The sequence below is a fragment of the Lepidochelys kempii genome, chromosome 3, assembly GCF_965140265.1.
Source record: "Lepidochelys kempii isolate rLepKem1 chromosome 3, rLepKem1.hap2, whole genome shotgun sequence".
Classification (NCBI taxonomy): Eukaryota; Metazoa; Chordata; order Testudines; family Cheloniidae; genus Lepidochelys; species Lepidochelys kempii.
This window is the reverse complement of record NC_133258.1, coordinates 4107227-4119533: the sequence shown is the minus strand read 5'-3', so window position 1 is coordinate 4119533 and position 12307 is coordinate 4107227. Positions and strand designations below refer to the sequence as shown.

At 51.4% G+C, this 12307-nt stretch overlaps 1 protein-coding gene across 3 annotated transcripts in view; it reads right to left on the bottom strand.

Annotated features, from left to right (window-relative positions):
* The window catches only part of SCARA3 (scavenger receptor class A member 3), a 31367-nt gene extending 22862 nt beyond the window's left edge, over positions 1-8505 (bottom strand). For 2 of the 3 annotated variants that reach the window (XM_073335520.1, XM_073335521.1), the window contains exons 1-2: positions 8154-8505; positions 8002-8069 (exon numbers count right to left, since the gene is read on the bottom strand). In XM_073335520.1, the coding sequence (XP_073191621.1) occupies positions 8002-8008 (7 nt within the window). In that variant the 5' untranslated portion in view covers positions 8009-8069; positions 8154-8505. Of the gene's footprint in view, positions 1-536; positions 670-8001; positions 8070-8153 lie in introns of all 3 variants that reach the window. The other variant, XM_073335522.1, reaches the window with a different exon arrangement.
* Positions 8506-12307: the final 3802 nt, after the last annotated feature.

The following is a 12307-nucleotide window of genomic DNA, read 5'->3' as shown; positions in this document are numbered from 1 at the left end:
ACGTAAAACATGCTGTTATGGGCAAACACATGCATGCTGAGGAAAGAATGACACATCTTCCTTTCTCCCCTTGACCTAGAGAGGCTGGTAAATTAATCACAGAGACAAGGAAAGACTGAAATACACAAGGAGTGATCCAGGCCGCTCACTGCCTCTGTAGCGTGTTTTGTTTCACACGAGAACGGTCACAGGACAGGAAAGGGGAAAAAAGAGATCTCGTCTGAGTCTAATTTCCCCTGACACTGCAGATAATATGCACAATTCAGCTCCTCATCATCGAGTCGCTGCATTGAATAAAGGCACTAATGAGGCCTAATCTGCTTCCAAATATTTCCTGAGCCGTAACGTTCGGAAGTGGGTTCTGAGGGTGGTTGGACTGGGGTTTCGCCTTGGCATGTCAGAAACACGGGAGAGCCAACTGTGAAATACCGATTGTGCTTTCAAACCACTTCCCACTAAACTCCAGGGCTGCTGGGGAGAGAATGTTGAACATAGACAGGATTTTGGCTTAGCCTCATCCCAACTAAGTATCTTACTTTAGACAATGCCATGTCCAGAGGCTTCTTCGTTACAAGATGTTGTGCTTTAAAGAGTCAAAGGATGGGATGCATTTCTGCAGCAGCCCTTGCTGACAGATGACCTGTGCCCCATTAGGGTTGGAATGTCACCCTGGAGGTAATAAAAAGTGGTGTTTATTAACATCCATCTGGAGCACAGTTTGTACATTGTTCTGGATCTGAACCCCAATTCTTAGCATTCTCCCTGAGTACAGTCATAGGTAGGTTACAGGCTACATTGACTCTGACAACATGCTTTGGAGTTTCTTTTAAATTACAGGGTGTAGGGGGGGAAAAACCTCAGAGGTTAAATTAGATTTATGTAATTAGGATTTTTACTGTCTTTCCATGGACATGGGAATTTCCCACTTGGCTACCAAGGTCTAGACAGATGTCTAATCAATTAGGGAATTACATGAACATTGATTTTCCTGATCAGTCCTAGTGCCCAGGGAAGTCAGATGACGGCTAGGAACCATCTGTCAGTCTTGGATGTAACCAAATTTACTTAACAGATATGTCCAAAAAAATTCCACTGAGATTTCTAGCACATGAAAGAGCCACATCTCACGGCTTTGATGTAATTACCATGAAACAGGACGGTTTAGCCAATAGGATCAAACTATGCAAATAGCTGAGAGTCAGTTTCATGCTGAGTGGCTGAATCCCCTGCCAAAGCCAGAATTCTACCCATCAAGAAGAAAGAACAATCTGTAATTTACTGCTTGGAAGTGAAATTGTAAAGGCTAAAAAAAGATTCTCTCCCTTAACCAGGGCCCGGGGAAGTTCTGCAATATGGGGGTTATGAAAACTTGCTGCAGTTCTGATCTGCAGCTGGCTCCATCCCAAAGCTCTAATCTCAAAGTGCAAAAACTCCGTCAAAATCCCCAGGTTTCATATCAAAACTAGAAAGGCACAAAAATAACCAAGGAAACACTGTGACATTTGCAATAGCTTTCTGTGGACAAAGGCCAGTCATTTACCTGTGAGTAGGTTCGCAAACCTGAATTACTGTTTTCATTCTGTGATCAACGCTACTTTCTATTCATTCTACAGGAATGGTCAAACCTGCAGGTTTTGAGATTTACAAATTCCGCGGAGATTCTCTCACATGGCCCTAGACTCATGAACCATGCAGAACTGAAAATGACACATGGCTTGATTCTGTTCTCAGTTATACCTGTGTAATTCCCGAGTAACTAACCCCGCTGACATCAGAAGAGCTACACCGGTGTAAACCCAAGGTGAGCTGAGAACAAGGCATATAATTGATGTGACTCCATAAATTAGTCGCAGGTTTGCGCCGATCTAGGTTCACAAGATGGAAAAACCCTCCTGCACCGTGGTCCGAGAGCTTAGTTTGAACCAACAACCTTCAGTACCAAAGCACAGACTTGAGCTAGAGGAGTAACTCCATTATCTGGTGCCACTAGTAAGCGCTTATCCTCTGTGGATGCATAACACCCACATTACGAGGATACCCAGCCCAAGTGTGGCTTTATAACCCCTCGCAAAACTGGGTGAGTTCTGCACGTTCACAGGCTCCTTCACAAACATTTCATCTGTCTCTCTTTGCAACACCTGATCTCTAGCAAGGCCAAATGTTACCAAACAAACACCCAGGAGGGGAGAGGAAACTATTTGTATACAAGATTTTAATTTTTGTAGTTTTAATCCTGTGTGTGATTATATTAATGTGTGGTCGGTCAGGTATTTTTAGCAAAACAACCCAGCAAGTGGTCTCCTGGTTGTGACTGAATCAAAAAGCCAATTGATTCGTGCTCTGTTGATGCCTGTGATCTCACCAGAGACCTTCCCAGGGTGCACATATCGCTCACAGTCACCTGCGCAGCCATCCCGCTCCTCCACCTTCTGTTCCCCCTCTGTGTACGACATCAAGGCAGCCTGCAGCCCCGAATGGGCACACACCCCACCTCTCAGTGGTGTCAGGGCACGGTGTCAAGCTGGGAGGCCAGGCCAAAGCGGGTTGTAATCACCCAAGAGCCATGAGGTCAGTTTGCCTGGCATTAACCCTGGTGCTTTGCCTTGGTCATTGGAGCCAGATGCCCTGCCCCAGCAAGACCCAGCCGTAACAGATTCCGGGGTACAACGTAGCTGCTCCCTCCAGCAGAGCTCCGACTGTGCTCTCCCCACAGAGAGACAGAGAGAGAAGAGGACAATTCCCGCCAACAGTAATGGGACGTGTAAAGTATTGGGTGAGGTTCTCAGGAGGTCAGGCTAGAAGATCATAAAGGGTCCCTCTTAGCGTTAGCATCTGAAAAATCCCAGAAGCAAACTGCCACCACAAAGAATAACACTTTGCATTTCCACAGCACTGCCACTGGAAGACGGCAAAGGGCTGTTATGAGAAACATGGAGCCTCCCAGCCCACCACTGGGAGGCCAGTGTCATTGTCCCCATTTCATAGATGGGGAAACTGAGGCACGGGGGAGCATGACTTGCCCAAGACCACAAAGTAAGGTCAATGGCAGGGCTGTGAATAGAATCCAGCAGCTGAGATGTCCTGTGTGTGGCCTAACCACGAGGCATGCTTCCCCTCTCAGGTCTTTCTCCTCTCTCTGCATCCATCCAGGAACACAAATGAGGAGGCCAAGCCGAACACTGTACAAATGGGACACGCAAAGCATCAAGCAACTGACAACTTACTTGCCACTGCTCAACCATAACTCAGACCTAGTTCTTCTGTTATTTACTTGGACAGCATATTATGAACACGTATGAAATGGTGCACATGAGTCCATGTCAACTATACGTGCAAATTTGATGGAAGACACTCATGTTCCTGATAAGGTGAAAGACACTGAGCAGTCCTGCAACTCTATACTGCTTCTCTGGCTCACTTATTGGATGTGGAGAAGCTAGGAGTGTGGTCTGAAGATAATACTGGTCCTTAAGCTATAATTAATGCAGCAGTGGGAGGTCAGGATTATTAAGTGTGATTTTCAGTCCTCTGATGTGTGCACTGAACATAAGAATGGCCCTACTGGGTCAGACCAAAGGTCGATCTAGCCCAGTATCCTGTCTGCCGACAGCGGCCAATGCCAGGTGCCCCAGAGGGAATGAACAGAACAGGTAATCATCAAGTGATCCATCCCCGTCAACCATTCCCAGCTTCTGGCAAATAGAGGCTAGGGATGCCATCCCTGCCCATCCTGCCTAATAGCCATTGATGGACCTATCCTCCATGAATTTATCTAGTTCTTTTTTGACCCCTGTTGTAGTCTTGGCCTTCACAACATCCTCTGGCAAGGTGTTCCACAGGTTGACTGTACGTTGTGTGAAGAAATACTTCTTTTTATTTGTTTTAAACCTGCTGCCTACTAATTTCATTTGGTGACCCCTAGTTCTTGTGTTATGAGGAGTAGTAAACAACACTTCCTTATCTACTTTCTCCACACCAGTCATGATTTTATAGACCTCTATCATATCTCCCCTTAGCCGTCTCTTTTCCAAGCTGAAAAGTCCCAGTCTTATTAATCTCTCCTGATACGGAAGCCATTCCAGACCCCTAATCATTTTTGTTGCCCTTTTCTGAACCTTTTCCAATTCCAATATAACTTTTTTGAGATGGGGCGACCATATCTGGATGCAGTATTCAAGGTGTGGGAGTCCCATGGATTTATACAGAGGCAACATGGTATTTTCTGTCCTAATTTCTATCCCTTTCTTAATTATTCCCAGCATTCCATTTGCTTTTTTGACTGAAGCTGCCTATTGGTTGAATTGAAGGGAGCGTGCGGGAGTGAGTGGTCCGACTGTGTCCCGATGCTAGTGGGCCTGACGACTGGGATTGGGTTGGGTGTGCATGTTGCCTAGACTCAGAGAATTGCAGATTTTAAAGCCAGCAGAGACCGTTTTGATCATCTAGTCTGACCTGCATCACACAGGCCCTACTTCCTGTCTGAACTAGACCAGCTGTTTAAAAAAACATCCACTCGCGAGTGAAAAATTGCCAGTGATGGAGATATGATCTCTCTTGACTTCAGTAAGACCTTTGATACTGTCTCATGTGATTGTCTCATGAGCAAACTAGGGAAATACAACCTAGATGGAGCTACTATAAGGTGGGTACACAACTGGTTGGAAAATCATACTCAGAGGGTAGTTACCAATAGTCCAGGCCAGGCTGGAAGGGCATAATGAGTGGGGTCCCACAGGGATCTATTCTGGGTCTGGTTCTGTTCAATATCTCCAGAAATGATTTAGATAATGGCAGAGAGAGAGTACACTGATAAAGTTTGTGGATAATACCAACAAACATAATTAAAGATCTAGAAAACATGACCTACAAGGGAAGATTGAAAAAGTTGGGTTTGTTTAGTCTGGAGAAGAGAACATTGAGGCGGGACACGATAATGGTCTTTAAGTGTGTACAAAGAGGAGGGTGATAAATTGTTCTCCTTATCCACTGAGGACAGGACAAGAAGCAATGGGCTTCAATTGGAGCAAGGGAGACTTAGGTTGGACATTAGGAAAAACTTCCTGTCAGGGTAGCTAAGCACTGAAATAAATTGCTGAGGGAGACTGTGGAATCTCTGTCAAGGGAGGTTTTTAAGAGCAGGTTAGACATAGGCGCCAATTTCTGCTCCCACCGGTGGGTGCTTAACCCCCCTTTGCCATTGTCCCCCCCCCCCGCCCGACTCCACCACTGCCCCCATTCCAACCCCTTCTCCAAAGTCCCCACCCCAACTCCACCCCCTCCCTGCCCCTATTCCGACTCCTTCTCCAAATCCCGGCCTCGCGTCTTCCCCGCCTCCTCCCCTGAGCACGCCACATTCCTGTCCCTCCCAGCATGCTACCAAACAGCTGTTTGGTGGCGGCCGGGCAGGAAGCACTGGGAGGTAGGAGGAGGAGCGGCGACACGTGTGCTCAGGGGAGGACGAGGAGGTGAGGCATGGGAGGGTGGAGAGCTTGGCTGCCGGTGGGTGCAGAGCACCCACTAATTTTTCCCCGTGGGTGCTCCAGGGCTGGAGCACCCACGGAGTCAGCACCTATGCGTGGCAGGGATGATCTAGATCAGCAGTTCTCAAACAACCCCATGTTAATGAGGTCACGAAATCTGGCTTAGACTTGCTGGGGTCTGGGGCTGACGCTGAAGCCCGAGTACCACTGTGCGGGGCCGAAGCCTGAGGGCTTTAGCCCTGGGCATCAGAACTCAGATTACAGGCCCCTGCCTGGGACTGATGCCCTTGGGCTTCAGATTTGTCCATCCGTCTGTCCCCCCTCAACTTGGGGCTCAGGCTGGCTCAGGCTTCGGTTCCCCCCTCCCGGGGCGATGTCGTAATTTTTATTGTCAAAAGGGGGTCAAGATGCAATGAAGTTTGAGAACCTCTGGTCTAGATAATACTTAGTCCTGCCTCAGGCAGAGCACTGGACTAGATGACCTCCCGAGGTCCTTTCCAGTCCCAAATTTCTATGATTCTATGAATGCACTACCAACCCTTGGTAAATCGTTCCAAAGGTTAATTATCCTTGAATTGGCTTTAACTTCGACCCCTAGTCATTAGACTTTGTTCTGCCTTTGCCAGTAGCTTGAAGGGCCCCCTAATATCAAAGATCTTCTCCCTGAGTAGGAACATACAGACCCTGACTCGGTCACCTCTGAGCCTTCCCTTCCATGAACTAAACAGAGCAAGCTCCTGAATCCTTTCATTGTAAGGCAGGTTTTCCAGACCTGTGCTCCTGATTCCTAGTTAATGCTTGCAGTGTTCTGAGCAAATGCTCTCGAGCGCTAAATTAACCAAGGTTTCCATGTGTGACTCCACAGACTTTGCAAACAGATATTCAACGGGGCTTGAATTTCAGCCTCTGACAGGGTTGCATTTAGCACCAGTTTAAAAAACTCCCTCTCCTTTACACAGGGGCTGTCGGAGCCCGGCCATGTGTGTCATTTGCCAAGGCAGGAAAGCTGCCCTCTGACTCTCCATCACACACGCACCATCGTGGCGAGCGGCTCAAATATTAGCCATCTGATGGAGTGCACCGGGCAGCAAGTTTACAGTTTACCTGGAACTCTCAGCCCTCGGATGGTTATTTCTGGGCGGCCAGTTTGGAACGTGCCCATGCTGCCTCCCAGCACCTGGGGCACGGCATTTCTCCATGACCGGCATTATAGTTGCGGGGTGGTGGGGGAATGGCTGGACCCGCTCCAATGAGAATCAGCCACCGTCATCATCCTAAACTCTGCCTTTGACCCTAGCGAGCTTTACACATTGTATGCAGGCAGTGCAGCCCGCTCTGGGGTGGAGGGATCGTGCTGCATGGAACTCAGTTTATCTGCCTTGAAAAGACAAAAGGCGGAGCCAACCCTCCCATGTGGCTGTCGGGTCCTTACCCGGCCCCCATTATCACGGCATCCAAGCATGTTACCATCGCAAACCCTTTCTCCTGTATTAACCTTCCTGGGCAGGGAAACTGCAGCTTTAGGACCTTGCAAACCCGCCACCTAGCCCCCTAAGCACCCCCCCCCCCGGGGTCGCAATGCTCTCCAGTGTCTCTGAGCAGGGGTGAAGATACTGCAGCGCCATCAGAGGATACAGGGCGGCAGGGGGCTGCCAGGCGGGCACTCAGAAATCCCTGTGAGCTAAGATGCAATCGGAGAAGCTTCCATCCTCCCAGGCCCGGAACAAACTCACTCCCAAGCCCTGTCCCGGAGCTGGCAGCCTGCCATATGCTCTCCTGCGCACCAGGAAAGATGAATCCCTCTAGGCAGCGTGGATGGTGTGCAGTACCAGAGCACAGCATCCTTGCTCACCACTGCTCGACAGGCAGGGCTGACAGGGGTGAGGAGGGCAGCGGCTGGCCCTGGGGGAAGGGAAGGCAGCTCCTCGCATGGCTGATCTTGCACCAGTCCCCATGGACACACACAGCACTGAAGGGATGACGTCCTTGGCACAGGGATGGGGGACGCCCTGGATCCGCGCTGGGGGCTCCCTCTTCAGGATCCTGCCACAGGCAGATGGAGCAGGGGGGTTGGGACAGTGAGGGGCTGGTCGGAGGGGATTTCTCAGCTCCTGACCCCAGTGTCTCAGCCCCTTCCCCACCTTATACCACAAAACTATCCCTTGTCCCCTCCCCTCTCTGCTCCCAAACGCTCTCTCCCCGACCCCTGTCTGCCCCCCTTGCTGTCCCCAATTCTGTATCTGAATTCAATGCAATGTCTATACCGAGGAAGGTTCTCTGGCCTGTGTTAGACAGGGAGGCTCAGAGCAGGGGGTCCCTTCCGGCCTTGGGATCTGTGAATCTGTTTCTCCTCAACCACCCCACTTTCAGCACCCCCAATTCACTGGGTCCATTCCCGGTCAGCTGCCTCCCCGGTCCCCTTAACCCTGGGCTGGATACTCCCACCTCGCCCAGGGCAGCCAGGAGACAAAAGAGCACCTTGTGCCTTGCAGGGGCTGCTGTCCCCGGGTGCAGAACTCACCTTTCATGGTCCTCTCGTCAGGGGCACGGAGGGGCCGGAAGCTGCTGCTCCGTCCAAGCAAGCGGGTTCTGGGGAGAGAAACGCCCAGGAAGGGAGGCTGGTCAGCCCCTGTATGGGAAAGGCCCCACAGCCGCCTCCCTGCCGACACGTACCCCCCTTAGTGCTCTGAGCCGGGGTCGCCTCTCCTCGTGGGCATCCCCGTCTGGCCTGCTTGGCTTCAACGAGCCGAGTGCATGATCCTGGCTCCTCCTGGCTCCCCCTTTCCTCTCTCTCTTGCTCTTGCTCCTTGGTCGGCAGCCCAGATCAACTTCCTCGCTATTTCAAAACCACCCCGAGCAGCGGGTCCGTGCCCCGCCGTCTCCCCCGGCAGCCTCCACTCCTCCCATGGCCGCGGCCTGGGGGGCTGGCTGGGGCGAGCCAGCGTCGGAGTTCTCTCCGCCCGAGTTCGCCCACCGGAATACGACACACAAAGTATGTGCTGGAGAAGACAGGCTGCTCCCCGCTCCCTCCCGCCAGTCCTAATTGCTAACAAATGTCCAGGCTCCAGCAAAGAGCGGGGACTCTGCTGTGTGGGAGGAACGGGGCGGGGGCAGCTGGGGTGGGGATTGGGGTGGGGAATGGGCCTCCCCAGAGCTGGGGTTTAGCTCGCTGCAAAGTTCGGTCGGCTCTGAGCCTCTACAAAACTGCAGGAGCGTTTGGAGCCAGGGGGTTGGGTCTGCCCGTCTACAGAAATCGGGGACAGCTGGGATCCAGTTCAGACCCAAACTCAGGGGGGAGGGAGCTGGTCAGTGATGCTGGTCCTGCCAACCCTAGGGGCCAGATCCTAAACGGAGCCAGCACCTGGCTCGGGGAGGGCACGTTTCCCGATCTGGGGTCCTGCGTCAGTCCATTTATACGGGGCATTTGGGGGAATGACGTTCAGCTCTGGGGTGCTGGGTCTGTCGGTCGCAGAGACAGGGAAAGTGGAGCCGCATTAATCCTTTCGCGGCTGCTGCCATGTTGGGTTAGCAAGTGAGCGGAGGGGCTGGTACGCAGAGAACGGGCAGCTTCAGTTCCTCACCTGAGGAGCGGCTCCCACATCTGCTGCTCTCGAGGGTGTAGCACGGTCACCAGCATTTCGCAACGGCTTTTCGGGAACGGGCAGCTTGCACCCAAACCAGTTTGGAAGCGAGTCCCAGCGTCTTGTAGACAACAAATCCTGCATCTCGGCAGGGGGGTTGACTACATGACCCTTGCGGTCCCTTCTAACCCTGTGGTTTCAGGTTTCTAGGATTCCCTGCTCTGAGCAGTCCCCCGTCTGGAGTGTCTCACCAAGGCCCTGCCAATACTTGCTGGGGGTGGCGACGGAATCCAAGGGTGCGTCTAAAAACAGGCCCTTCTGGTTGGGAAGGGACCCCCCAGGAATTAGAGTCTCTGGGTCTGTAGCAAGTCATGGCAAGTGCACAAAGCACAGGAAGAAGAATGCAGGGCAATGGCGTTATTTCCTGGGGGTCTAAGTTAAGTCCCAGTGCACTTCACGAGGCAGAGCCGGTCTGACCCCTCCGTCGATGACAGCTCGGGCCAGCGAGTGCACCATGGCCATGGGAAACGGTCGGATTTGGAGGCACTCTGGTGGGGACTTTGACCCCAGATGGCCCACCCACCAAGGCTCCTGGTGTATTGCAGCAACACCAAGGGCTCCTGGGCAGGGGCCCACAGAATTCTGAACAATGGGGTCCTAGGCAGCTTGGGGGACATGGTGGGACCAGGCTGAGAACTCCGGGTGGTGTTGCAGATAGCAGCCCCCATGGCGGTGAAGAGCTGGGGCTGGGCTGTAATGACTCTACCAGGGGTGCAGGGCACAGGGAGACTTGGTGACTCTCTCTGACTCATGATTCGTGCTGCCTGGTCTCACCACGCAGGGTCTCCCTAAGCCCTGGCCTGGACTCCACAGTCAGGGAATCCTAAACTTCCTATTTGGGGTGCTGGTGTCTCTGAGCCGGCACCTTGGGCATAGCAAGCCCTCCTTGCTCTGGGCAGGGTCCCAGTGGATGCCTGATCCCATTTGCAAGTGAGGAACGCCACAGTAGCGGGGTCGATGGGAGCCAGGCAAAGAGGCCGATGCTGCCTCTGCATGCTTCTCTCTAGCCTTGGAGCCAGACCTGAGAAGGGCTGCGTGACCCCTTGCTGCCCTCTGCTGCGGGAAAGGGAAGCGAGAGCACAGAACGCAGCCTTTCAAATCCAGCGCTCGCTTGATGGCCCTACAGGCTGAAGGCCCCTGACACAGCATGGGCAGCACGGGCTTCCCCACCGGAGGAACCCTGCTCTAGGGCTGAGCATGCTCCATGCCTGCGATGGTGCAAGGGGCTGGGCAGTTCCACTCTGATCTTCAACGGTATTTAGGCACTTAACTTCCATTGATTTAGATAATGGCATAGAGAGAACACTTATAAAGTTTGCAGACGATGCCAAGCTGGGCAGGGTTGCAAGTGCTTTAGAGGACAGGATTAAAATTCAAAGTGATCTGGACAAACTGGAGAAATGGTGTTAAGTAAATACGATGAAATTCAATAAGGACAAATGCAAAGTACTTCACATAGGAAGAAACAATCAGTTGCACACATACAAAATGTCTAGGAAGGAGAACTGTGGAAAGGGATCTGGGGGTCACAGTGGACCACGAGCTAAATATGAGTCAACAGTGTAACACTGTTGAAAAAAAAGCGAACATCCTTCTGGGATGTATTAGCAGGAGTGTTGTAAGCAAGACAGGAGAAGTAATTCTGCTGCTCTACTCAGCGCTGATTAGGCCTCAGCTGGAGTATCGTGTTTAGTTCTGGGCCCCACATTTCAGGAAGAATGTGGACAAATTGGAGAAAGGCCAGAGAAGAGCAACAAAAATGATGAAAGGTCTAGAAAACATGACCTGTGTGGGAAGATTGAAAAAAACTGGGTTTGTTTAGTCTGGAGAAGAGAAGACTGAGAGGGGACATGAGAGCAGTTTTCAAGTACATAAAAGATTGTTACAAGGAGGAGAGAGAAAAATTGGTCTTCTTAACCTCTGAGGAGAGGACAAGAAGCAATGGGCTTAAACTGCAGCAAGGCAGGGTTAGGTTGGATTTTAGGAAAAACTTCCTAACTGTCAGGGTGGTTAAGCACTGGAATAAATTACCTAGGCGGGTTGTGGAATCTCCATCACTGGAAATTTTTAAGAGCTGGTTGGACAAACACCTGTCAGGGATGGTCTAATACTTAGTCCTGTCATGAGTGCAGGGGACTGGACTAGATGATCTCTCGAGGTCCCTTCTAATCCCAAGACTCAGGCACCTAAATCTGCTGAAGTTATAGGCCTCAGATACCTCTCTCCTTGGGCCTGAACAAGACTCCACTAATTTTGCCTGATCAGTAGCTGCTGCATGATGCCAAAGCTGGGTTAGATTTGAACCCATGACTTAGGGGCATGCTACCCCTAACAGCCCAGGGAGCCATCTCCCAAGAGATGCACGCTTAGCCAACCCCATGACCGAGATCCAGATGCAGCCCAAGCTCTCTCAGGAGCCAGGGGAGGAGAGCTGCACTGGGGGAATCAATCCAGTTCTAGGTCATTATAGACCAAAGCCTGAGCTGGGGAGTTTACCGGCAGAGTCTCATCCAAGTGTTCCCAGATTCCTGCAGTGTTTGGCCGGAATGTGCTGACTTGATCCTGTACCGTAAAGCACCATTATACACCACAAGCCTATACACAGGTGCCATCAGGCCCCACTCACATGTGGTATTTATGCTTATTAGGGATGTCATTAGGCCCTATATATTCCCTTGGCCCAGTCACTTCACTGCCAGGTTTTAACCCAGTTCAGCTAGCCCCAGGGCCAGGGCAATTTATAGGCCCCCTAATGCCACACTCTAGTTAAAATAAACCTATATGTGGGTTACATTATGAAATTTACCAACAGCACAACCACATCTAGCCCTCCCGGTCTGGGAAACTGCCGGAAGCAGGCTGGGCAAAGGGGGGGGCAGGAGAAAGGGCAGCAAGACTGGAAAAATAAGTTGTGCAGCAGAGAGATGGGAAGGGTTAAAAAGCCACGTGTAGCCTCCGAACACCTGCCAAGCGTCCCCTGTCCGCAGTCCTGCCCGGAGTGACAGAAGGGACAGTTTCCTGCAATCTGCTTGGAAAACCTTATTGAATGATGTTTAAATCTCTTTGGAGTCCATTGTGCTAAATACAAAGGGTTTGTTTTATTGTGGGCGAGGATCGTGGGTAACCTTTCTGCAGGGGATCAATGGGACATGAACTCTGGGAAGTGTTCTGAACTTCAAAGGATTC